The following is a 24467-nucleotide window of genomic DNA, read 5'->3' on the forward strand; positions in this document are numbered from 1 at the left end:
GTGCACAGGTTGCAGATTCTCTGCGGATCCGCAGCGTTTTTTGAGGTGCAGAAACGCTGCAGATCCGCAATTGATTTACAGTACAATGTAAATCAATGAGAAAATAAAAATGCTGTGCACACTTTGCGGAAAATCCGCTGCGGAAACGCTGCGGTTTTAAAGAAGTAGCATGTCACTTCTTTTTTGTGAATCTGCAGCGTTTTTGTACCCATTCCATTATAGAAAACCGCAGGGGTAAAAAACGCAGCAAATCCGCAAGAAAACCACAGCAAAAATGCACAAAAAACGCAACAATGATGTCTTGGCAGGAAAGAAGCTGCAGGAAAAAAAGCGTGTTTTTCTTGTGTTTTTTGCTGCATTTTGGGGGCATTTTTCGCTGCGGTTTTGGCATGCTAGATTTGTCTTTTGTACATGCTGATTAAGTTTAGTATTAAAAAAGTCCTATTCTACAGGATCAGGTTTTGGCACAAAAATGCAGCAAAACCTTATATCTGCATTTTTTCAGCGTTTTTTTTCACCACTCATTCATTTCAATGGGTGAAGAACGCTGAAAAAATGCTGAAAGAAGTGAAATCCTCCATTGTGCAAGAAACCGTGCAAAGCACAAAAACCTGATGACAAAAAAACAATGTGTGTTCATGAGATTTCTGAGATCTCAGACTTTACTGGTACTGTAAAACGCAGCAAAAAATTAGCATAAAAAAAACATTTAAAAAGCAGTAAAAAATCTTAGTGTGAACTTAGCCTAAAACTTGCATTAAAAAATGCATAAAAGAAAACTGCAAAAACACCTAGTGTGAACTTAGCCTAAACCTTGCATAAAAGAAAACTGCAAAAACGCCTAGTGTGAACTTAGCCTAAACCTTGCATAAAAGAAAACTGCAAAAACGCCTAGTGTGAACTTAGCCTAAACCTTGCATAAAAGAAAACTGCAAAAACGCCTAGTGTGAACTTAGCCTAAAACTTGCATTAAAAAAATGCATGGAAAAAAACTGCAAAAACGCCTAGTGTGAACTTAGCCTAAAACTTGCATTAAAAAAATGCATGGAAAAAAACTGCAAAAACACCTAGTGTGAACTTAGCCTAAACCTTGCATAAAAGAAAACTGCAAAAACGCCTAGTGTGAACTTAGCCTAAACCTTGCATAAAAGAAAACTGCAAAAACGCCTAGTGTGAACTTAGCCTAAAACTTGCATTAAAAAAATGCATGGAAAAAAACTGCAAAAACGCCTAGTGTGAACTTAGCCTAAAACTTGCATTAAAAAAATGCATGGAAAAAAACTGCAAAAACACCTAGTGTGAACTTAGCCTAAACCTTGCATAAAAGAAAACTGCAAAAACGCCTAGTGTGAACTTAGCCTAAACCTTGCATAAAAGAAAACTGTAAAAACGCCTAGTGTGAACTTAGCCTAAACCTTGCATAAAAGAAAACTGCAAAAACGCCTAGTGTGAACTTAGCCTAAACCTTGCATAAAAGAAAACTGTAAAAACGCCTAGTGTGAACTTAGCCTAAACCTTGCATAAAAGAAAACTGCAAAAACGCCTAGTGTGAACTTAGCCTAAACCTTGCATAAAAGAAAACTGCAAAAACGCCTAGTGTGAACTTAGCCTAAACCTTGCATAAAAGAAAACTGCAAAAACGCCTAGTGTGAACTTAGCCTAAACCTTGCATAAAAGAAAACTGTAAAAACACCTAGTGTGAACTTAGCCTAAACCTTGCATAAAAGAAAACTGTAAAAACGCCTAGTGTGAACTTAGCCTAAACCTTGCATAAAAGAAAACTGTAAAAACGCCTAGTGTGAACTTAGCCTAAAACTTGCATTAAAAAAATGCATGGAAAAAAACTGCAAAAACGCCTAGTGTGAACTTAGCCTAAAACTTGCATTAAAAAAATGCATGGAAAAAAACTGCAAAAACGCCTAGTGTGAACTTAGCCTAAAACTTGCATAAAAGAAAACTGCAAAAACGCCTAGTGTGAACTAAGCCTAAAACTTGCATTTAAAAAAAAAATGCATAAAAAAACACTACAAAAACGCCTAGTGTGAACTTAGCCTAAGCATTGGATTTGCAAAATGCAAACAGAATCAAAAAAGCATCTGAAATTGTTTAATGGCAAACTGAGCTCTGCTACATCCAGTACAGGGAGCGACTCTCACCTCAGCAGGTATCGGACCGTGTCCCAGCCGTCCCGGACGGGCTCCAGGTAGATCTCGATCCTCTTGTAGGAGACGACCAGGTTGAAGAGATCAAAGGCTTGCGACTTGCTGGCGACTTGAGGAGACCCCGGCTGGGACTCCGCCATGGATGGAATGCCCTCCGACCAGCCCGCGTCCCCGGGAGAAGCCGCATCCCTGTCTGTCGCCTGCATGCTGCAAGAAGGAAGAAAGTTACCGTAAGACACACAGCGGACGAAGGGAAAACTTCCTGGAAATGAAGAACAGAGGAAGCGGCTGGAATGTGACAATAGGCGCTCAGACCTCTTCTTCCCGGCCAAGCGTCTGCGGAGCCTCCAGTGCATGGCTGCTGCGCTCGATGCCAGGAACACCATGGAGGATTGGCATCGATCACCAGGAAGTTCAGCGCCGGTATCAGAAAAATATGTCCAAAGGTCAGAAGACAACTGAAGGGGATCTGAAGTTCAGGCAGCAGATAAACAGGTTCCACGCTGATCAGTGCCGCCGCGGGCTGTACGTGGGATGGGCCGCAGGGTAATTGCTTTGTGTCACCGGTGCCAGACTGTAACGTCCCAGCTGTCACCACCCACACGGAGGGTTCACATACTTATACGCTCTCGTGGAAAGGAGCTTTTCAATTGTAGGTAACTTTAAGCTCAATCCGTATTATCCCTTTAAATGTCAAAGATCACCGTTTGCTGTCAGCGAGTGAAATATTCTCATCCAGATCATTATTTGGTAAACAGAATTGTAAGTTCTTGTGTATTAAATACGTCTGCTGCTGATTTTACGGAACCCGAGCTCAATCTGTAACATCCCTTTAAATGTTTGCGGTCAGTGTTAGGAGCAATTAGTTTTGTTATCTAATCGGTAATGATCCTTTAATGGTCGAGATCTCTGTTTGCTGTCAGTAGATGAAATATTCCAATCTGAAAATTAACGTTAGATTTCATTATGTGTCCTTGTTTAAAGGGGAAGTGTCTGGTTTTGGCCAACTCAAGCTAAATCTGTGTTATACCTCTTTAAAATGTCAAGATCTCCGTTTGCTGTATTCCAGGCTGGAATATTTCAGATAATTGTAAACCTGTTTTATGTAATGTAGAACAGACCTTTAAATATCAATATCTCAGTTTGCTGTCAGTGAATGGAATATTCTTTACTGTCAGATATAATTGTATTTCTTTGTTGTTCGCGCAACTTGATCTAATTCTGTAATATAGTAAAATGTCGAGATCTCTGATTGCTGTCAACGAACGGAGTTTTCCTGTCCGCATCGTAACATTTTATATAATTGCATCAATTTGTTTTAAAGGCGGTTGTGGGGGGGTCCGGATTTCTCTAACTCAAGCTCAATACTTAGTTCAACGTCAACTGTTAAGATCTCTGTTTGCTGTCAGTAGACGACATTTACACGTCTTCTGGGGTTCTACAAGTCAGGCAGTTTGCTTTGGGACGATGAAACCAATATGAAGCCAATTTTGCTTTGGGCAGAACATAAAGGGGTTTCCCCTGTTATGTCCAGGATGGGGTAAAAAATAAATAAATCCCTCACTCCCCTCCTGGCCTGGCGCCACTCTTGCCCACTTAATACTGTAATCCAACGCACCGCCTACCCCAGCACCTCGCTTCCCCACTCAATAATCTAATCTCACACTGACCACCTGGCACCACTCTTCCAAACTCACTACTGTAATCTCACACTGACCGCCCGGCACTCACTACTCTAATCTCACACTGACCGCCTGGCGCCACTCTTCCACACTCACTATTCTAATCTCACACTGACCGCATGGCTCTGTGCCACTCTTCCACACTCACTATTCTAATCTCACACTGACCGCCCGGCGCCACTCTTCCACACTAATTACTTTAATCTCACACTGACCGCCTCACGCCACTCTTCCACACTCACTACTGTAATCTCACACTGATCGCCTGACGCCACTCTTCCACACTCACTACTATAATCTCACACTGATCGCCTGACGCCACTCTTCCACACTCACTACTATAATCTCACACTGACCGCCCGGCACCACTCTTCCACACTAATTACTTTAATCTCACACTGACCGCCTCACGCCACTCTTCCACACTCACTACTGTAATCTCACACTGATCGCCTGACGCCACTCTTCCACACTCACTACTATAATCTCACACTGATCGCCTGACGCCACTCTTCCACACTCACTACTATAATCTCACACTGATCGCCCGACGCGACTCTTCCACACTCACTACTCTAATCTCACACTGACCGCCCAGCGCCACTCTTCCACACTCACTACTCTAATCTCACACTGACCGCCCAGCGCCACTCTTCCACACTCACTACTCTAATCTCACACTGACCGCCTGGCGCCACTCTTCCACACTCACTATTCTAATCTCACACTGACCGCCTGGCTCTGTGCCACTCTTCCACACTAACTACTCTAATCTCACACTGACCGCCCGGCGCCACTCTTCCACACTAATTACTTTAATCTCACACTGACCGCCTCACGCCACTCTTCCACACTCACTACTATAATCTCACACTGATCGCCTGACGCCACTCTTCCACAATCACTACTGTAATCTCACACTGATCGCCTGACGCCACTCTTCCACAATCACTACTATAATCTCACACTGATCGCCTGACGCCACTCTTCCACACTCACTACTATAATCTCACACTGATCGCCTGACGCGACTCTTCCACACTCACTTCTCTAATCTCACACTGACCACCCAGCGCCACTCTTCCACACTCACTACTTTAATCTGGGGCAGCACGGTGGTGCAGTGGTTAGCACTGCAGCCTTGCAGCGCTGGAGTCCTGGGTTCTAATCCCACCCAGGACAACATCTGCAAAAGTTTGTATGTTCTCTTCGTGTTTGCGTGGGTTTCCTCCGGGCACTCCAGTTTCCTCCCACATTCCAAAGACATACTGATAGGGATTCTAGATTGTGAGGGACAGTGATGATAATGTGTGCAACCTGTAAAGCGCTGCGGAATATGTTAGCGCTATATAAAAATAAAGATTATTATTATTATCTCACACTGACCGCCTGACGTCACTCTTCTACACTAACTACTCTAATCTCACACTGACCGCCTGACGTCACTCTTCTACACTAACTACTCTAATCTCACACTGACCGCCTGACGTCACTCTTCCACACTACTCTAATCTCACACTGACCGCCTAACACCACTCTTCCACACTACTCTAATCTCACACTGACCGCCTGACACCACTCTTCTACACTCACTACTATAATCTCACACTGACCGCCTGGTGCCACTCTTCCACACTCACTACTGTGCCCACTACTGGTTTAAGGGCACTGACATCCAGAGGGATCATTGCAGCCAATTATGGGAACCACCTCCCCCATCTACACCAGATGTTGACACCAGCAGACTGGAGGGATGATAAGTGAAGAGGAGCGGGATCGTTCCAGGAGCCGAGTACAGGATCTTTTTTATTACCCCACTATGGGTCCATTGGGACTTGCTTTTAAAGTACAGGGGGAAAAAAAAAACTTTAAACCAGGAGGATTTCAGCTCTGAAGCCCAAAATATTATGACTGCAGCTCTGGAGGTAAAGGTGGCGGCAGACTCGACCATTAACAGCCCAATATCATTGGCCACAAGCGCGCGCTGGATACTGGGCTAAGAGCAGTGAAACACCACCCACACGCCAACCAGGGGCAGGGCGTGCAAGTGGGTCACGCCTCGGTGATAGTAGGGAGTCCGGAAGTTGACGTGACATCAGCGGTGGCTGCAGCCGGGGTGATGTGATCGGGACTGAGCAAGCAGCGATAGCGCCACTCACAGGTAAATATGGAAACATAAGGTATTTACAAACATATTTATTTAAAAGGTTTAAATTGATGGGCCAATAACACATTGTAGTGGACCACCTCTTTAAGAGGACAAAAAATTAGATGGGAGTGCCTCTTTAAGAGGTGCAGTGCTCTTCACGATTCTGGAACATCTTACTCCAGTGCTCTCATCATCATCAAGACTGGCGAAAAAAACAGCGGTGCGGATGAATCGGGGACCTATGGTTTTGCACTCTGTCTCTTAAGTTGCACACTTCTGAGTATATATATTTCAGGTGAAATAAGTATTGAACATGTAAAACAATTTTTTAAGTGAATATATATTTCTAAAGGTGCTATTGACATGAAATTCTCACCTCACCTGGTGTCTCATTACCAAGGTGCCACACAAGAAACATCTCATGATGGGTAAAACCAGTGAGCTGTTTCAAGACCTTTGCAACCTTATTGTTGCAAAACGTACTGATGGCATTGGTTACAGAAGAATGTCTAAACTGCCGAAGGCTCCTGTGAGCACTGACGGGGCCATAATCTGGAAGCAGAAAGAACATAATTTCCCCATAAACTGGCCAAGAGCAGGTGCTCCCCGTAAAATTCCAGAAAGAGGGGTGAAAAGAATTATCAGAAGAGTTGTCCAAGAGCCAAGGATCACATGTGAAAAGCTACAAAAAGGACTTGGAATCAACAGGTACAATTATTTCAAAGAAAATTATAATTGATGCACTGAACCTCCATGGCCTATATGCACGCTCACCACGCAAGACTCCATTGCTGAACAAAAAGCATGTTCAAGCATATTTACAGTTTGCTCAACAACATTTAGACAAGTCTGTGAAATACTGAGAGAATACAGTCTGGTCTGAAGAGACCAAAATTGAACTCTCTGGATGCCATAATACAGTACACACCATGTTTGGAGGTCAAAAGGCCTCACCCAAAAGACAACATACCAACAGTGAAGTTTGGAGATGGGATCATCATGGTGTGGGGCATAAATCAGCATAATCAGCATAAAGCACTGGCAAACTTCATGTAATTAAAGTAAGGATGAATGGACAAGTGTACCAAATCATTCTTGAAAAAAATCTGCTAGAATGGCCTAGCTGATCACGGGACCTGAATCCGATACAAAATGTATGGAAGGAACTAAAGCTCAGAGTCCATAGAACGAGGACCTTCAGGATAGGAAGTGTGCTTGAGTGGAAGAGTGGGCCAAAATCATACCTCAGCAATGCCTGCGACTAGTTTCTCCATACAGGAGGCGTCCTGAAGCTGCCATCACCTGCAACAAAGGCTTTTGCGCACCACTCATTTCGGCAGCGTCACTACGCCTCTGTAGTCGGGTGTACGCTTCCCAGCTTCAGAGGTGCATTGCGCACGGCCAGAAGTGCGGAAAATGGCTCACGTCCATGGAGGAGCCAAAGAACAGCTGGATTCAGCAGGAACAAGACTCAGCTGACACAATGATGCGAGTGAAAAAAGCTGCGCGCATGCGGAGATTCGCAGGAGCCGATGAGATGACATCGGCTCCTGCAAATTGTTATCAAGCTCACAGGGGCCTGATAACAACATAACATAGATAAATCTCCGGGTCCGGATGGCATACACCCACGAGTACTAAGAGAACTAAGTAATGTAATAGATAAACCATTATTTCTTATTTTTAGGGACTCTATAGCGACAGGGTCTGTTCCGCAGGATTGGCGCATAGCAAATGTGGTGCCAATATTCAAAAAGGGCTCTAAAAGTGAACCTGGAAATTATAGGCCAGTAAGTCTAACCTCTATTGTTGGTAAAATATTTGAAGGGTTTCTGAGGGATGTTATTCTGGATTATCTCAATGAGAATAACTGTTTAACTCCATATCAGCATGGGTTTATGAGAAATCGCTCCTGTCAAACCAATCTAATCAGTTTTTATGAAGAGGTAAGCTATAGACTGGACCACGGTGAGTCATTGGACGTGGTATATCTCGATTTTTCCAAAGCGTTTGATACCGTGCCGCACAAGAGGTTGGTACACAAAATGAGAATGCTTGGTCTGGGGGAAAATGTGTGTAAATGGGTTAGTAACTGGCTTAGTGATAGAAAGCAGAGGGTGGTTATAAATGGTATAGTCTCTAACTGGGTCGCTGTGACCAGTGGGGTACCACAGGGGTCAGTATTGGGACCTGTTCTCTTCAACATATTCATTAATGATCTGGTAGAAGGTTTACACAGTAAAATATCGATATTTGCAGATGATACAAAACTATGTAAAGCAGTTAATACAAGAGAAGATAGTATTCTGCTACAGATGGATCTGGATAAGTTGGAAACTTGGGCTGAAAGGTGGCAGATGAGGTTTAACAATGATAAATGTAAGGTTATACACATGGGAAGAGGGAATCAATATCACCATTACACACTGAGTGGGAAACCACTGGGTAAATCTGACAGGGAGAAGGACTTGGGGATCCTAGTTAATGATAAACTTACCTGGAGCAGCCAGTGCAAGGCAGCAGCTGCCAAGGCAAACAGGATCATGGGGTGCATTAAAAGAGGTCTGGATACACACGATGAGAGCATTATACTGCCTCTGTACAAATCCCTAGTTAGACCGCACATGGAGTACTGTGTCCAGTTTTGGGCACTGGTGCTCAGGAAGGATATAATGGAACTAAAGAGAGTACAAAGGAGGGCAACAAAATTAGTAAAGGGGATGGGAGAACTACAATACCCAGATAGATTAGCGAAATTAGGATTATTTAGTCTAGAAAAAACACGACTGAGGGGCGATCTAATAACCATGTATAAGTATATAAGGGGACAATACAAATATCTCGCTGAGGATCTGTTTATACCAAGGAAGGTGACGGGCACAAGGGGGCATTCTTTGCGTCTGGAGGAGAGAAGGTTTTTCCACCAACATAGAAGAGGATTCTTTACTGTTAGGGCAGTGAGAATCTGGAATTGCTTGCCTGAGGAGGTGGTGATGGCGAACTCAGTCGAGGGGTTCAAGAGAGGCCTGGATGTCTTCCTGGAGCAGAACAATATTGTATCATACAATTATTAGGTTCTGTAGAAGGACGTAGATCTGGGGATTTATTATGATGGAATATAGGCTGAACTGGATGGACAAATGTCTTTTTTCTGCCTTACAAACTATGTTACTATGTTACTATGTTACTATGTTACATGGAGAGAGGGCTGACTAGTTTTGAGGAAACTAATGCCCATGGACTAGTCAAAGCCTCAACTAGCACAGCAAACAGGGACCTTATAAATGAATAATATCTAATATATAAAGCTGAATGTATGTATGTGTGTCCGGGATTGGCATCTGAACCGTCGCAGCTACAGCCACAAAATTTTGCACAGTCACACGTCTGGACCCCGAGAGCGTCATAGGCTATGTTGTGAGGTGAAATTTTAACCCCGCGCTTTCCAATTCACCAAATAATTTAGCCCCTATCTACATAATGGGGAAAAATATATTCACAATAGTTTGCTCTATATGTTACTATCAGTGTCCTTCCCAAATGGGGGACTCCGTACCATAACAATACTTATATCACAAGGGGTTTGATCACATAGTGGAAAAGAAGTGACCTAGACCATGGTTTGAGCCTATGATTTTCTTATTGCTGGTCATTATGTGCATATGATACATTTTCAATGGCATATTGATTGTGCCTGTATGTTGTTTAGGTCCACATTTGGGGTGTAGCCTATGGCTTTTGTGTCCCTCTTTTTTAGGGTCCAGTACCTTTCTTTATTTGTAATACCCTGTTTTTAAATTGTATTATTCTTTAATAAAATGTTAGTTTTTACCAGTACTATGGTCTAGGTCACTTCTTTTCCACTATGTGATCAAACCCCTTGTGATAATGGGGAAAAAGTGAAATGAAAAGTGTTGGAGGCAAATTGACAGCTGCCAGATGTGAACAAGGGGGGCTTAAAGAGTGAGAGCGATGGCGCCAAAGAGTATATATCGTACAGTTGCTAAGGTGGGGCCCCGACATGGGATACTCACCACACACGGGGATATGAACACACACACAAAATGCGCCACACACTACCACGTGCTTGAACACATATACCACCCTCTGCACACATTTCACCACAGATACACCAACCTCGCCACATAAAAGTCGAAACACAAAAGTCGCCGCTCAAAACTCGCCACGCGCAAAACTCGCCACATGCAAAACTAGGCTCACGCAAAACTTGCACCCGCAGAAAAATTGCCACATGCACAAAAGTTGCAACACATGCAAAAGTTGCCTCAAACAAAACTTGCACATACTCAAAAGGCACCACACATAAAACTCGCCACGCGCAAAACTCGCCATGCACAAAACTTGCTGCACACAACTTGCTACACTAACCTGTCACATGCAACTCGACACACAAAAAGTTGCTACACGCATGTTGCCAGACAAAACTCATCTCACAAAAGTCGCTACATGCATGTCGCCACACGCAACTCAAGACACACAACTTGACAAACTAAACTCGCCCTAAAACACACACAAGTCTGGTATTATCCTTCAAAAATAAAAATCTGATTAATAAGCAGACAAACTACAAGAGCAACAAATGTACCATATAGGAAATACAGCAGCTGTCAGTCACATGACCTGTCTATTATGTGTATGTGTGAGCTAATATATACTGCCAGGGGGGAGGGCTTCCTGTTGGCTGGGGATTTATCAGGCTGCCAATTTATCTTACAAATACTGAGGTTAAAATACTGAGCAAATAACGTGTGAACGAGGTCTAATACAGGAGATCACACAGGTATATACTATATACAGGGGAGATGACACACAGATATATACTATATACAGGAGAGATGACACACAGGTATATACTATATACAGGAGGATATGACACACAGATATATACTATATACAGGAGAGATGACACACAGGTATATACTATATACAGGAGGATATGACACAGGTATATACTATATACAGGAGCAGATGACACAGAGGTATAAACTATATAAAGGAGGAGATGACATACAGGTATATACCATATACAAGAGGAGATGACACACAGGTATATACTATATACAGGGGAGATGACACACAGGTATATACTATATACAGGAGGAGATGACATACAGGTATATACAGGGTAGATGACATACAGGTGTATACTATATATAAGGGAGATAACAAACATGTATATACTGAGGTGAAAATGAGAGGTGTGAGGTGAAAATGAAAAGGTGTGAGTGCAAAATGAGAGGAGTGAGGGAAAATTGTGGAGTGATCGGAAAATGACAGATGTGAGGTCGAAATGACAAGTGTTAGGGGGAATGAGAGGAGTGAGGGAGAAAATGAGAGGAGTCAGGGGGAAAATGAAAGATGTGATGGGAAAATAAGAGACGTGAGGTGCTATAACTAACCAGAGATATTTACTATGCCCAGGCAACGCCGGCCTCTTCAGCTAGTATATATATATATATATATATATATATATATATATATATATATATATATATCGTCCAAGGTTTAGTTACACTTTGAGGGAGCTGAGAAGATACAATCAGCTGAGCTCGTTGTCACATTATGGTCATTACAGCAGAGTAAACCTGCCGCTGTCAGAGAATCATTGGGTGGATGATTCCTCACATTCCTCTCTAGGACAAACATTACCTTCTTGACCCTATTATTTAGGATGACAATGCCCAAATATTTACTGATCTCATAAATGTGGGAGTAAAGTGACCCACAATCCAGTCAGCAGCTAAACCTGCACTGCTGCTGTTTCTCTGCTACATATCGCCTACATGGATTGTAGCGCAGCTCATTCCATATACGGGTTGTAGGTTATGCGGAAGGTTTTCAGAAACAGGTTTTTCAAGTGGAAGCAGATAAAGGAAATGCTTTTTTTCGGTGGAGTTTGAAGCACTTTTGAAGTCTACGGATAGACAGTGCTTAATATGGAGCTCTAAAATTGTAAAGCGCTGCAGAATATGTTGGCGCTATAAAAATTAAAATCATTACACCAGGATCCACTTTAAAGAATTGACATGCACTTTATTTTTCCTCTAAAATGAAATTAATAGGAGGAAGCTTTCAGGTGGTTTTGAGATGATTTTTGCTGCTTTTTGGAGGTAGATAAAGCAAAAAAAAAAAATGTCAAATGTACAAAATCACATATGATAAAAACAGGAAAAATCTGTCCGGAAGATAACATTGGATCAGAACCACATGGCTGCGGGTACGGCCAGAGAAGGGTTTTAAGTAACATCTGTATATTTCTATTCAAAAACAGGAACAGATCCATCAGAAGGAGAAGTGGCGGAAATTCTGTAATGTAGATGGGGCAACGGTTTTGGGAATTCTGATGTGACAATATTTGGTTGAAGAAACAGAAAGTTGTGACACGAAGCACAAAATATTCAACGTATTCAGCAGAGGTAAGCGGACGTCTGCCTGTATACAGCCGAGCAAGCGTGCGATGATACAAAGTAACAAGTGTGACGATACAAAGCAACAAGAGTGAAGATACAAAGTAACAAGAGTGACGATACAAAGTAACAAGAGTGACGATACAAAGCAACAAGAGTGAAGATACAAAGTAACAAGAGTGACGATACAAAGTAACAAGAGTGACGATACAAAGTAACAAGAGTGACGATACAAAGTAACAAGAGTGACGATACAAACTAACAAGAGTGACGATACAAAGTAACAAGAGTGAAGATACAAACTAACAAGAGTGACGATACAAACTAACAAGAGTGACGATACAAACTAACAAGAGTGACGATACAAATTAACAAGAGTGACGATACAAAGTAACAAGAGTGACGATACAAACTAACAAGAGTGACGATACAAAGTAACAAGAGTGACGATACAAACTAACAAGAGTGACGATACAAACTAACAAGAGTGACGATACAAAGTAACAAGAGTGACGATACAAAGTAACAAGAGTGACGATACAAACTAACAAGAGTGACGATACAAATTAACAAGAGTGACGATACAAAGTAACAAGAGTGACGATACAAAGTAACAAGAGTGACGATACAAACTAACAAGAGTGACGATACAAAGTAACAAGAGTGACGATACAAACTAACAAGAGTGACGATACAAAGTAACAAGAGTGACGATACAAAGTAACAAGAGTGACGATACAAACTAACAAGAGTGACGATACAAAGTAACAAGAGTGACGATACAAAGTAACAAGAGTGACGATACAAAGTAACAAGAGTGACGATACACAGTAACAAGAGTGACGATACAAAGTAACAAGAGTGAAGATACAAAGTAACAAGAGTGAAGATACAAAGTAACAAGTGTGGTGATACAATGTACCAAGTGTGAATATGCAATGTAACAAGTGCAATGATCCAATGTAACCAGTGTGATACAATGTAACCAGTGTGATTTCACACTGTAACCAGTGTGATACAATGTATCTAGTGTGATGATCCAATGTAACCAGTGTGATACAATGTAACCCGTGTGATTTCACACTGTAACTAGTGTGTTACACAATGTATCTAGTGTGATGATACAATGTAACGGACGGTGAGAAGTCAATATGACAAGTGCGCCATGATACAATGTAACAGCGATGTTTATTTATTTGTGTTACTAAAATGAACTAATTTTGAAAAAAATGTGTAAATCGGCCGAAGAATTAAATTTGAACTGAGTCAATTCTTCATGAAAATAAAGCGTCCCGCAATAAGCGGAGGGAAGGTATTAAAAAGGGATTATACTTGTGTGTCCTGGCACCCGCAGATCTCTGCTCACAAGGTCAAAAACGTGAGTCGCACCCCATAATGGTCAGTGCTGGAAGATCTGCAGCCGGAGGCTCCATTAGGGAGGTTTGGAGGCAGGAAAAGTGGAAATAATCTTTTATTATTTATTTTGTATCTGAAGTGCGACATACTATGTGTGATTATTATATGATGTGTGATATACAATGTGTGATCAGTGTATGATGGGTGATATATGATGTGTGATCAGTGTATGATGGGTGATATACGATGTATGATCAGTGTATGATGTGTGATATACGATGTATGATCAGTGTATGATGTGTGATATATGATGTATGATCAGTGTATGATGTGTGATATACGATGTATGATCAGTGTATGATGTGTGATATACGATGTATGATCAGTGTATGATGTGTGATATATGATGTATGATCAGTGTATGATGTGTGATATATGATGTGTGATCAGTGTATGATGTGTGATATATGATGTGTGATCAGTGTATGATGTATGATCAGTGTATGATGTGTGATATATGATGTATGATCAGTGTATGATGTGTGATATACGATGTATGATCAGTGTATGATGTGTGATATACGATGTATGATCAGTGTATGATGTGTGATATAAGATGTATGATCAGTGTATGATGTGTGATATAAGATGTATGATCAGTGTATGATGTGTGATATATGATGTGTGATCAGTGTATGATGTGTGATATATGATGTGTGATCAGTGTATGATGTATGATCAGTGTATGATGTGTGATATATGATGTATGATCAGTGTATGATGTGTGATATACGATGTATGATCAGTGTATGATGTGTGATATATGATGTATGATCAGTGTATGATGTGTGATATATGATGTGTGATCAGTGTATGATGTGTGATATATGATGTGTGATCAGTGTATGATGTGTGATATACGATGTGTGATCTGTGTATGATGTGTGATCAGTGATATATGATGTGTGATCATTGTATGATGGGTGATATATGTTGTTTGATCAGTGTATGATGTGTGATATACAATGTGTGATGTGTGATCAGTGTATGATGTGTGATATACAATGTGTGATCAGTGTGTGATGTGTGATCAGTGTATGATGTGTGATCAGTGTGTGATGTGTGATATACGATGTATGATCAGTGTATGATGTGTGATCAGTGTGTGATGTGTGATATACGATGTGTGATCAGTGTATGATGTATGATCAGTGTATGATGTGTGATATATGATGTATGATCAGTGTATGATGTGTGATATATGATGTGTGATCAGTGTATGATGTGTGATATATGATGTGTGATCAGTGTATGATGTGTGATCAGTGTATGATGGGTGATATACAGTGTGTGATCAGTGTGTGATGTGTGATCAGTGTATGATGTGTGATCAGTGTATGATGTGTGATCAGTGTATGATGTGTGATATATGATGTGTGATCAGTGTATGATGTGTGATATATGATGTATGATCAGTGTATGATGTGTGATATATGATGTATGATCAGTGTATGATGTGTGATATATGATGTGTGATCAGTGTATGATGGGTGATATACAGTGTGTGATCAGTGTGTGATGTGTGATCAGTGTATGATGTGTGATCAGTGTATGATGTGTGATCAGTGTGTGATGTGTGATCAGTGTATGATGTGTGATCAGTGTATGATGTGTGATCAGTGTATGATGTGTGATGTTCAGTGTGTGATTTGTGATCAGTGTATGATGTGTGATATATGATGTATGATCAGTGTATGATGTGTGATATATGATGTATGATCAGTGTATGATGTGTGATATATGATGTGTGATCAGTGTATGATGTGTGATATATGATGTGTGATCAGTGTATGATGTGTGATCAGTGTATGATGCGTGATCAGTGTATGATGGGTGATATACAGTGTGTGATCAGTGTGTGATGTGTGATCAGTGTATGATGTGTGATCAGTGTATGATGGGTGATATACAGTGTGTGATCAGTGTGTGATGTGTGATCAGTGTATGATGTGTGATCAGTGTATGATGGGTGATATATGATGTATGATCAGTGTATGATGTGTGATCAGTGTATGATGGGTGATATATGATGTATGATCAGTGTATGATGTGTGATATATGATGTGTGATCAGTGTATGATGTGTGATATATGATGTGTGATCAGTGTATGATGTGTGATATACAATGTGTGATCAGTGTGTGATGTGTGATCAGTGTATGATGTGTGATCAGTGTATGATGTGTGATCAGTGTATGATGTGTGATCAATGTATGATGTGTGATCAGTGTATGATGGGTGATCAGTGTATGATGTGTGATCAGTGTATGATGGGTGATCAGTGTATGATGTGTGATCAGTGTATGATGGGTGATATACAATGTGTGATGTGTGATATACGATGTATGATCAGTGTATGATGTGTGATCAGTGTGTGATGTGTGATATACGATGTGTGATCAGTGTATGATGTGTGATCAGTGTGTGATGTGTGATATACGATGTGTGATCAGTGTATGATGTGTGATCAGTGTATGATGTGTGATCAGTGTATGATGTGTGATCAGTGTATGATGTGTGATCAGTGTATGATGTGTGATCAGTGTATGATGTGTGATCAGTGTGTGATGTGTGATATACGATGTGTGATCAGTGTATGATGTGTGATCAGTGTATGATGTGTGATCAGTGTATGATGTGTGATCAGTGTATGATGGGTGATATATGATGTGTGATCAGTGTATGATGTGTGATATATGATGTGTGATCAGTGTATGATGTGTGATCAGTGTATGATGTGTGATCAGTGTGTGATGTGTGATATACGATGTGTGATCAGTGTATGATGTGTGATCAGTGTGTGATGTGTGATATACGATGTGTGATCAGTGTATGATGTGTGATCAGTGTATGATGTGTGATCAGTGTATGATGTGTGATCAGTGTATGATGTGTGATCAGTGTATGATGGGTGATCAGTGTATGATGGGTGATCAGTGTATGATGTGTGATCAGTGTGTGATGTGTGATATACGATGTGTGATCAGTGTATGATGTGTGATCAGTGTATGATGTGTGATCAGTGTATGATGTGTGATCAGTGTATGATGGGTGATATATGATGTGTGATCAGTGTATGATGTGTGATATATGATGTGTGATCAGTGTATGATGTGTGATCAGTGTATGATGTGTGATCAGTGTATGATGGGTGATATACAGTGTGTGATCAGTGTGTGATGTGTGATCAGTGTATGATGTGTGATCAGTGTATGATGGGTGATATACAGTGTGTGATCAGTGTGTGATGTGTGATCAGTGTATGATGTGTGATCAGTGTATGATGGGTGATATATGATGTATGATCAGTGTATGATGTGTGATATATGATGTGTGATCAGTGTATGATGTGTGATATATGATGTGTGATCAGTGTATGATGTGTGATATACAATGTGTGATCAGTGTGTGATGTGTGATCAGTGTATGATGTGTGATCAGTGTATGATGTGTGATCAGTGTATGATGTGTGATCAATGTATGATGTGTGATCAGTGTATGATGGGTGATCAGTGTATGATGGGTGATCAGTGTATGATGTGTGATCAGTGTATGATGTGTGATATACGATGTATGATCAGTGTATGATGTGTGATCAGTGTGTGATGTGTGATATACGATGTGTGATCAGTGTGTGATGTGTGATCAGTGTATGATGTGTGATCAGTGTATGATGTGTGATCAGTGTATGATGTGTGATCAGTGTATGATGTGTGATCAGTGTGTGATGTGTGATCAGTGTATGATGTGTGATCAGTGTATGATGTGTGATCAGTGTATGATGTGTGATCAGTGTATGATGTGTGATCAGTGTATGATGTGTGATCAGTGTATGATGTGTGATCAGTGTGTGATGTGTGATCAGTGTATGATGTGTGATCAGTGTATGATGTGTGATCAGTGTGTGATGTGTGATCAGTGTGTGATGTGTGATATATGATGTGTGATCAGTGTATGATGTGTGATCAGTGTATGATGTGTGATCAGTGTATGATGTGTGATCAGTGTATGATGTGTGATCAGTGTATGATGTGTGATATATGATGTGTGATCAGTGTATGATGTGTGATCAGTGTGTGATGTGTGATCAGTGTATGATGTGTGATCAGTGTATGATGTGTGATCAGTGTATGATGTGTGATATATGATGTGTGATCAGTGTATGATGTGTGATCAGTGTATGATGTGTGATCAGTGTGTGATGTGTGATCAGTGTATGATGTGTGATCAATGTATGATGTGTGATCAGTGTGTGATGTGTGATATACGATGTGTGATCAGTGTATGATGTGTGATCAGTGTATGATGTGTGATCAGTGTATGATGTGTGATCAGTGTGTGATGCGTGATATATGATGTGTGATCAGTGTGTGATGTGTGATATATGATGTGTGATCAGTGTATGATGTGTGATCAGTGTATGATGTGTGATCAGTGTATGATGTGTGATCAGTGTGTGATGTGTGATATATGATGTGTGATCAGTGTATGATGTGTGATATATGATGTGTGATCAGTGTATGATGTGTGATCAGTGTGTGATGTGTGATCAGTGTGTGATGTGTGATATATGATGTGTGATCAGTGTGTGATGTGTGATATATGATGTGTGATCAGTGTATGATGTGTGATCAGTGTATGATGTGTGATCAGTGTATGATGTGTGATCAGTGTATGATGTGTGATCAGTGTATGATGTGTGATCAGTGTATGATGTGTGATCAGTGTATGATGTGTGATCAGTGTGTGATGTGTGATCAGTGTATGATGTGTGATCAGTGTATGATGTGTGATCAGTGTGTGATGTGTGATCAGTGTGTGATGTGTGATATATGATGTGTGATCAGTGTATGATGTGTGATCAGTGTATGATGTGTGATCAGTGTATGATGTGTGATCAGTGTATGATGTGTGATCAGTGTATGATGTGTGATATATGATGTGTGATCAGTGTATGATGTGTGATCAGTGTGTGATGTGTGATCAGTGTATGTGTGATCAGTGTATGATGTGTGATCAGTGTATGATGTGTGATATATGATGTGTGATCAGTGTATGATGTGTGATCAGTGTATGATGTGTGATCAGTGTGTGATGTGTGATCAGTGTATGATGTGTGATCAGTGTATGATGTGTGATCAGTGTATGATGTGTGATATACGATGTGTGATCAGTGTATGATGTGTGATCAGTGTATGATGTGTGATCAGTGTGTGATGTGTGATATATGATGTGTGATCAGTGTGTGATATATGATGTGTGATCAGTGTATGATGTGTGATCAGTGTATGATGTGTGATCAGTGTATGATGTGTGATCAGTGTATGATGTGTGATCAGTGTGTGATGTGTGATCAGTGCATGATGTGTGATATATGATGTGTGATCAGTGTATGATGTGTGATCAGTGTATGATGTGTGATCAGTGTGTGATGTGTGATCAGTGTGTGATGTGTGATCAGTGTATGATGTGTGATATATGATGTGTGATCAGTGTATGATGTGTGATCAGTGTGTGATGTGTGATCAGTGTATGATGTGTGATCAGTGTATGATGTGTGATATATGATGTGTGATCAGTGTATGATGTGTGATCAGTGTATGATGTGTGATCAGTGTATGATGTGTGATCAGTGTGTGATGTATGATCAGTGTATGATGTGTGATCAGTGTATGATGTGTGATCAGTGTATGATGTGTGATATATGATGTGTGATCAGTGTATGATGTGTGATCAGTGTGTGATGTGTGATCAGTGTATGATGTGTGATCAGTGTATGATGTGTGATCAGTGTATGATGTGTGATATATGATGTGTGATCAGTGTATGATGTGTGATCAGTGTATGATGTGTGATCAGTGTGTGATGTGTGATCAGTGTATGATGTGTGATCAGTGTATGATGTGTGATCAGTGTATGATGTGTGATATACGATGTGTGATCAGTGTATGATGTGTGATCAGTGTATGATGTGTGATCAGTGTGTGATGTGTGATATATGATGTGTGATCAGTGTGTGATATATGATGTGTGATCAGTGTATGATGTGTGATCAGTGTATGATGTGTGATCAGTGTATGATGTGTGATCAGTGTGTGATGTGTGATCAGTGTATGATGTGTGATATATGATGTGTAATCAGTGTATGATGTGTGATCAGTGTATGATGTGTGATCAGTGTGTGATGTGTGATCAGTGTGTGATGTGTGATATATGATGTGTGATCAGTGTATGATGTGTGATCAGTGTGTGATGTGTGATCAGTGTATGATGTGTGATCAGTGTATGATGTGTGATATATGATGTGTGATCAGTGTATGATGTGTGATCAGTGTATGATGTGTGATCAGTGTGTGATGTGTGATCAGTGTGTGATGTGTGATCAGTGTATGATGTGTGATCAGTGTATGATGTGTGATCAGTGTATGATGTGTGATCAGTGTATGATGTGTGATCAGTGTGTGATGTGTGATCAGTGTGTGATGTGTGATCAGTGTATGATGTGTGATCAGTGTATGATGTGTGATATATGATGTGTGATCAGTGTATGATGTGTGATCAGTGTGTGATGTGTGATCAGTGTATGATGTGTGATCAGTGTATGATGTGTGATATATGATGTGTGATCAGTGTATGATGTGTGATATATGATGTGTGATCAGTGTATGATGCGTGATCAGTGTATGATGTGTGATCAGTGTGTGATGTGTGATCAGTGTATGATGTGTGATCAGTGTATGATGTGTGATCAGTGTATGATGTGTGATCAGTGTGTGATGTGTGATCAGTGTATGATGTGTGATCAGTGTATGATGTGTGATCAGTGTATGATGTGTGATCAGTGTATGATGTGTGATCAGTGTATGATGTGTGATCAGTGTGTGATGTGTGATCAGTGTATGATGTGTGATATATGATGTGTGATCAGTGTATGATGTGTGATCAGTGTATGATGTGTGATCAGTGTATGATGTGTGATCAGTGTGTGATGTGTGATCAGTGTGTGATGTGTGATATATGATGTGTGATCAGTGTATGATGTGTGATCAGTGTATGATGTGTGATCAGTGTATGATGTGTGATCAGTGTATGATGTGTGATCAGTGTATGATGTGTGATATATGATGTGTGATCAGTGTATGATGTGTGATCAGTGTGTGATGTGTGATCAGTGTATGATGTGTGATCAGTGTATGATGTGTGATCAGTGTATGATGTGTGATATATGATGTGTGATCAGTGTATGATGTGTGATCAGTGTATGATGTGTGATCAGTGTGTGATGTGTGATCAGTGTATGATGTGTGATCAGTGTATGATGTGTGATCAGTGTATGATGTGTGATCAGTGTATGATGTGTGATCAGTGTGTGATGTGTGATCAGTGTGTGATGTGTGATCAGTGTATGATGTGTGATCAGTGTATGATGTGTGATCAGTGTATGATGTGTGATATATGATGTGTGATCAGTGTATGATGTGTGATCAGTGTATGATGTGTGATATATGATGTGTGATCAGTGTATGATGTGTGATCAGTGTATGATGTGTGATCAGTGTATGATGTGTGATCAGTGTGTGATGTGTGATCAGTGTGTGATGTGTGATCAGTGTATGATGTGTGATCAGTGTATGATGTGTGATATATGATGTGTGATCAGTGTATGATGTGTGATCAGTGTATGATGTGTGATATATGATGTGTGATCAGTGTATGATGGGTGATCAGTGTATGATGGGTGATCAGTGTATGATGGGTGATCAGTGTATGATGTGTGATCAGTGTATGATGTGTGATCAGTGTATGATGTGTGATCAGTGTGTGATGTGTGATCAGTGTATGATGTGTGATCAGTGTATGATGTGTGATATATGATGTGTGATCAGTGTATGATGTGTGATCAGTGTATGATGTGTGATATATGATGTGTGATCAGTGTATGATGGGTGATCAGTGTATGATGGGTGATCAGTGTATGATGGGTGATCAGTGTATGATGTGTGATCAGTGTATGATGTGTGATCAGTGTATGATGTGTGATCAGTGTATGATGTGTGATCAGTGTGTGATGTGTGATATATGATGTGTGATCAGTGTATGATGGGTGATGAGTGTATGATGTGTGATCAGTGTATGATGGGTGATCAGTGTATGATGTGTGATCAGTGTATGATGTGTGATCAGTGTATGATGTGTGATCAGTGTGTGATGTGTGATCAGTGTATGATGTGTGATCAGTGTATGATGTGTGATATATGATGTGTGATCAGTGTATGATGTGTGATCAGTGTATGATGTGTGATATATGATGTGTGATCAGTGTATGATGGGTGATCAGTGTATGATGTGTGATCAGTGTATGATGGGTGATCAGTGTATGATGTGTGATCAGTGTATGATGGGTGATGAGTGTATGATGTGTGATCAGTGTATGATGTGTGATCAGTGTATGATGTGTGATCAGTGTGTGATGTGTGATCAGTGTATGATGTGTGATCAGTGTATGATGTGTGATATATGATGTGTGATCAGTGTATGATGTGTGATCAGTGTATGATGTGTGATATATGATGTGTGATCAGTGTATGATGGGTGATCAGTGTATGATGTGTGATCAGTGTATGATGGGTGATCAGTGTATGATGTGTGATCAGTGTGTGATGTGTGATCAGTGTATGATGTGTGATGTATGATGTGTGATCAGTGTATGCTGGGTGATACACGATGGGTGATGATGACACTACAGGGGCTGTACACACAGGGGACATGCGGCAGCAGATGGCGGCTCTTACCTTCCTCTCACAGGCACATTATTATTCTCTCTCCTCCAGAGCTGCTTCCCCTGTTGTGCAGATTCTCCAGCATTTCCTGTTTGGAGTCATTGTGACGTCACGGGGGGAGGATTCAGGAGTCACTGGCTGTGACGTCACCGGAGGCCGGTCCTGCAGGCGGCAGAGCGTGTGCCCTGAGCTACAGCAGAGCCGGCCGGCCCGTGTGAACGGACTCACTCCGCTGTGCGGCATCTGGAGCCGCTTCTGTCCCTGCAGATCGCAGAGTTCATTGATGACATGCTCCTCACTGACAGGAGTGCCATTAACCCTTTCCCTCGGGGCAATTTTTTTTTTCTTTTATTGTTCTAGAGAGAATTGTTTAATAATAAAAATTCTCATTATTTGTAATTTTTCCGTCAGCGTATACACACGAGCGGGTTCATTGATTTTCTATTTTGATGGACTGGCCTGGGCGGACGCAGCGATGGAAAAGATGATTAATTTATTTTTTATATATAATTCTATTTTTTTGTAACCTTTATTTTCAGTAGCCGCTGCCATAAATGTCCCCCGTCTCCTGACTGTTTAGCCCCAATCTATTTGTCTCTGCATTGTTATGGAAAAAAAAAACCTGCTGCAATTGTTTGCTTTTTCCTTTTTAAAACTGCATGAAAAATTGTTTTGTTTTTATTTATTATTATTTTATTATACAGAGGAGAACTAGGAGAGGGAGAAGGGGCAGGATGGCCTGGAGACAAAAAATGAAGTGCCTGCAGTTAATGTAAATGTAAAGCGCTGCGGAATATGTTGGCGCTATATAAATAAAATTATTATTATTATTTTTTATTTTATTTATTTTTTTATGACTTTTTTTCTGTCGATTTTGCTTTTAAGATAATGTGAAAAAAACATATTTGTTTGTTTATTTATATATATATATATATTTATATGCTAGGGGAAAAAAATACCTTCGCAACCAGAGGTATTTTTGGTTTTGCATTTTCATTTTTTTCGCTCCCCTTCTTCCCAGAGCCATAACTTTTTTTTATTTTTCCGTCACTATGGCTTGTTTTTTGCGGGACAAGTTGTACTTTTGAAAGACACCATTGGTTTTAACATATCGTGCACTGGAAAATTGGAAAAAAATTCAAAGTGCAGTGAAATTTGCAAAAAAAAAGTGCAATCTCACACTGGTTTTTTGTTTGGCTTTTTTTGCTACGTTCACTAAATGCTAAAACTGACCGGCCATTATGATTCTCCAGGTCACTACGACATCATAGACAACAAAGCATGTCTAGGTTATTTTTTATCTAAGTGGTGAAAAACAAATTCCAAACTTTGTTAAAGAAAAAAAAATGGCGCGATTTTCCGATACCCGTAGTGTCTCCATTTTTCGTGATCTGGAGTTGGGCGAGGGCTTATTTTTTGCGTGCGGAGCTGACATTTTTAATGCTACCTTTTAGTCGTAGATACGTTCTTTTGATCGACCGTTATTGCAGCATTTTAATGCAATGTCGTGGCGACCCCAAAAAATATAATTCTGGCGTTTTGACTTTTTTCTCATTACGTCGTTTAGCGATCAGGTTAATTCTTTTTTTATTGATAGATCAGGTGATTCTGAATGCGGCGATACCAAATAGGTGTAGGCTTGATTTTTTTTATTGTTTTATTTTGAATAAGGGGGTGATTTAAATTTTTACATTTTTTTATTTTTTTTTTACTTTTGGCATGCTTCATTAGCCTCCATGGGAGAAGTTGCCATAACCCGATCGGCTCTGCTACATACAGGCGATGTTCAGATTGCCTGTATGTAGCAGAATTACTCACTTGCTAGGAGTCCCAACCACTGGGCAGCGCTCA

At 40.6% G+C, this 24467-nt stretch overlaps 1 protein-coding gene across 3 annotated transcripts in view; it reads right to left on the reverse strand.

Moving 5' to 3' along the window:
* Positions 1–22710, reverse strand: part of ZFYVE27 (zinc finger FYVE-type containing 27) — a 103956-nt gene extending 81246 nt beyond the window's left edge. For 2 of the 3 annotated variants that reach the window (XM_069754023.1, XM_069754021.1), the window contains exons 1-2: positions 22629–22710; positions 2157–2369 (exon numbers count right to left, since the gene is read on the reverse strand). In XM_069754023.1, the coding sequence (XP_069610124.1) occupies positions 2157–2368 (212 nt within the window). In that variant the 5' untranslated portion in view covers position 2369; positions 22629–22710. Of the gene's footprint in view, positions 1–2156; positions 2370–2477; positions 2627–22628 lie in introns of those variants that run through there. The other variant, XM_069754022.1, reaches the window with a different exon arrangement.
* Between the last annotated feature and the right edge of the window lie 1757 nt (positions 22711–24467).

This window comes from Ranitomeya imitator, chromosome 2 (assembly GCF_032444005.1).
Source record: "Ranitomeya imitator isolate aRanImi1 chromosome 2, aRanImi1.pri, whole genome shotgun sequence".
NCBI classification, from domain to species: domain Eukaryota; kingdom Metazoa; phylum Chordata; class Amphibia; order Anura; family Dendrobatidae; genus Ranitomeya; species Ranitomeya imitator.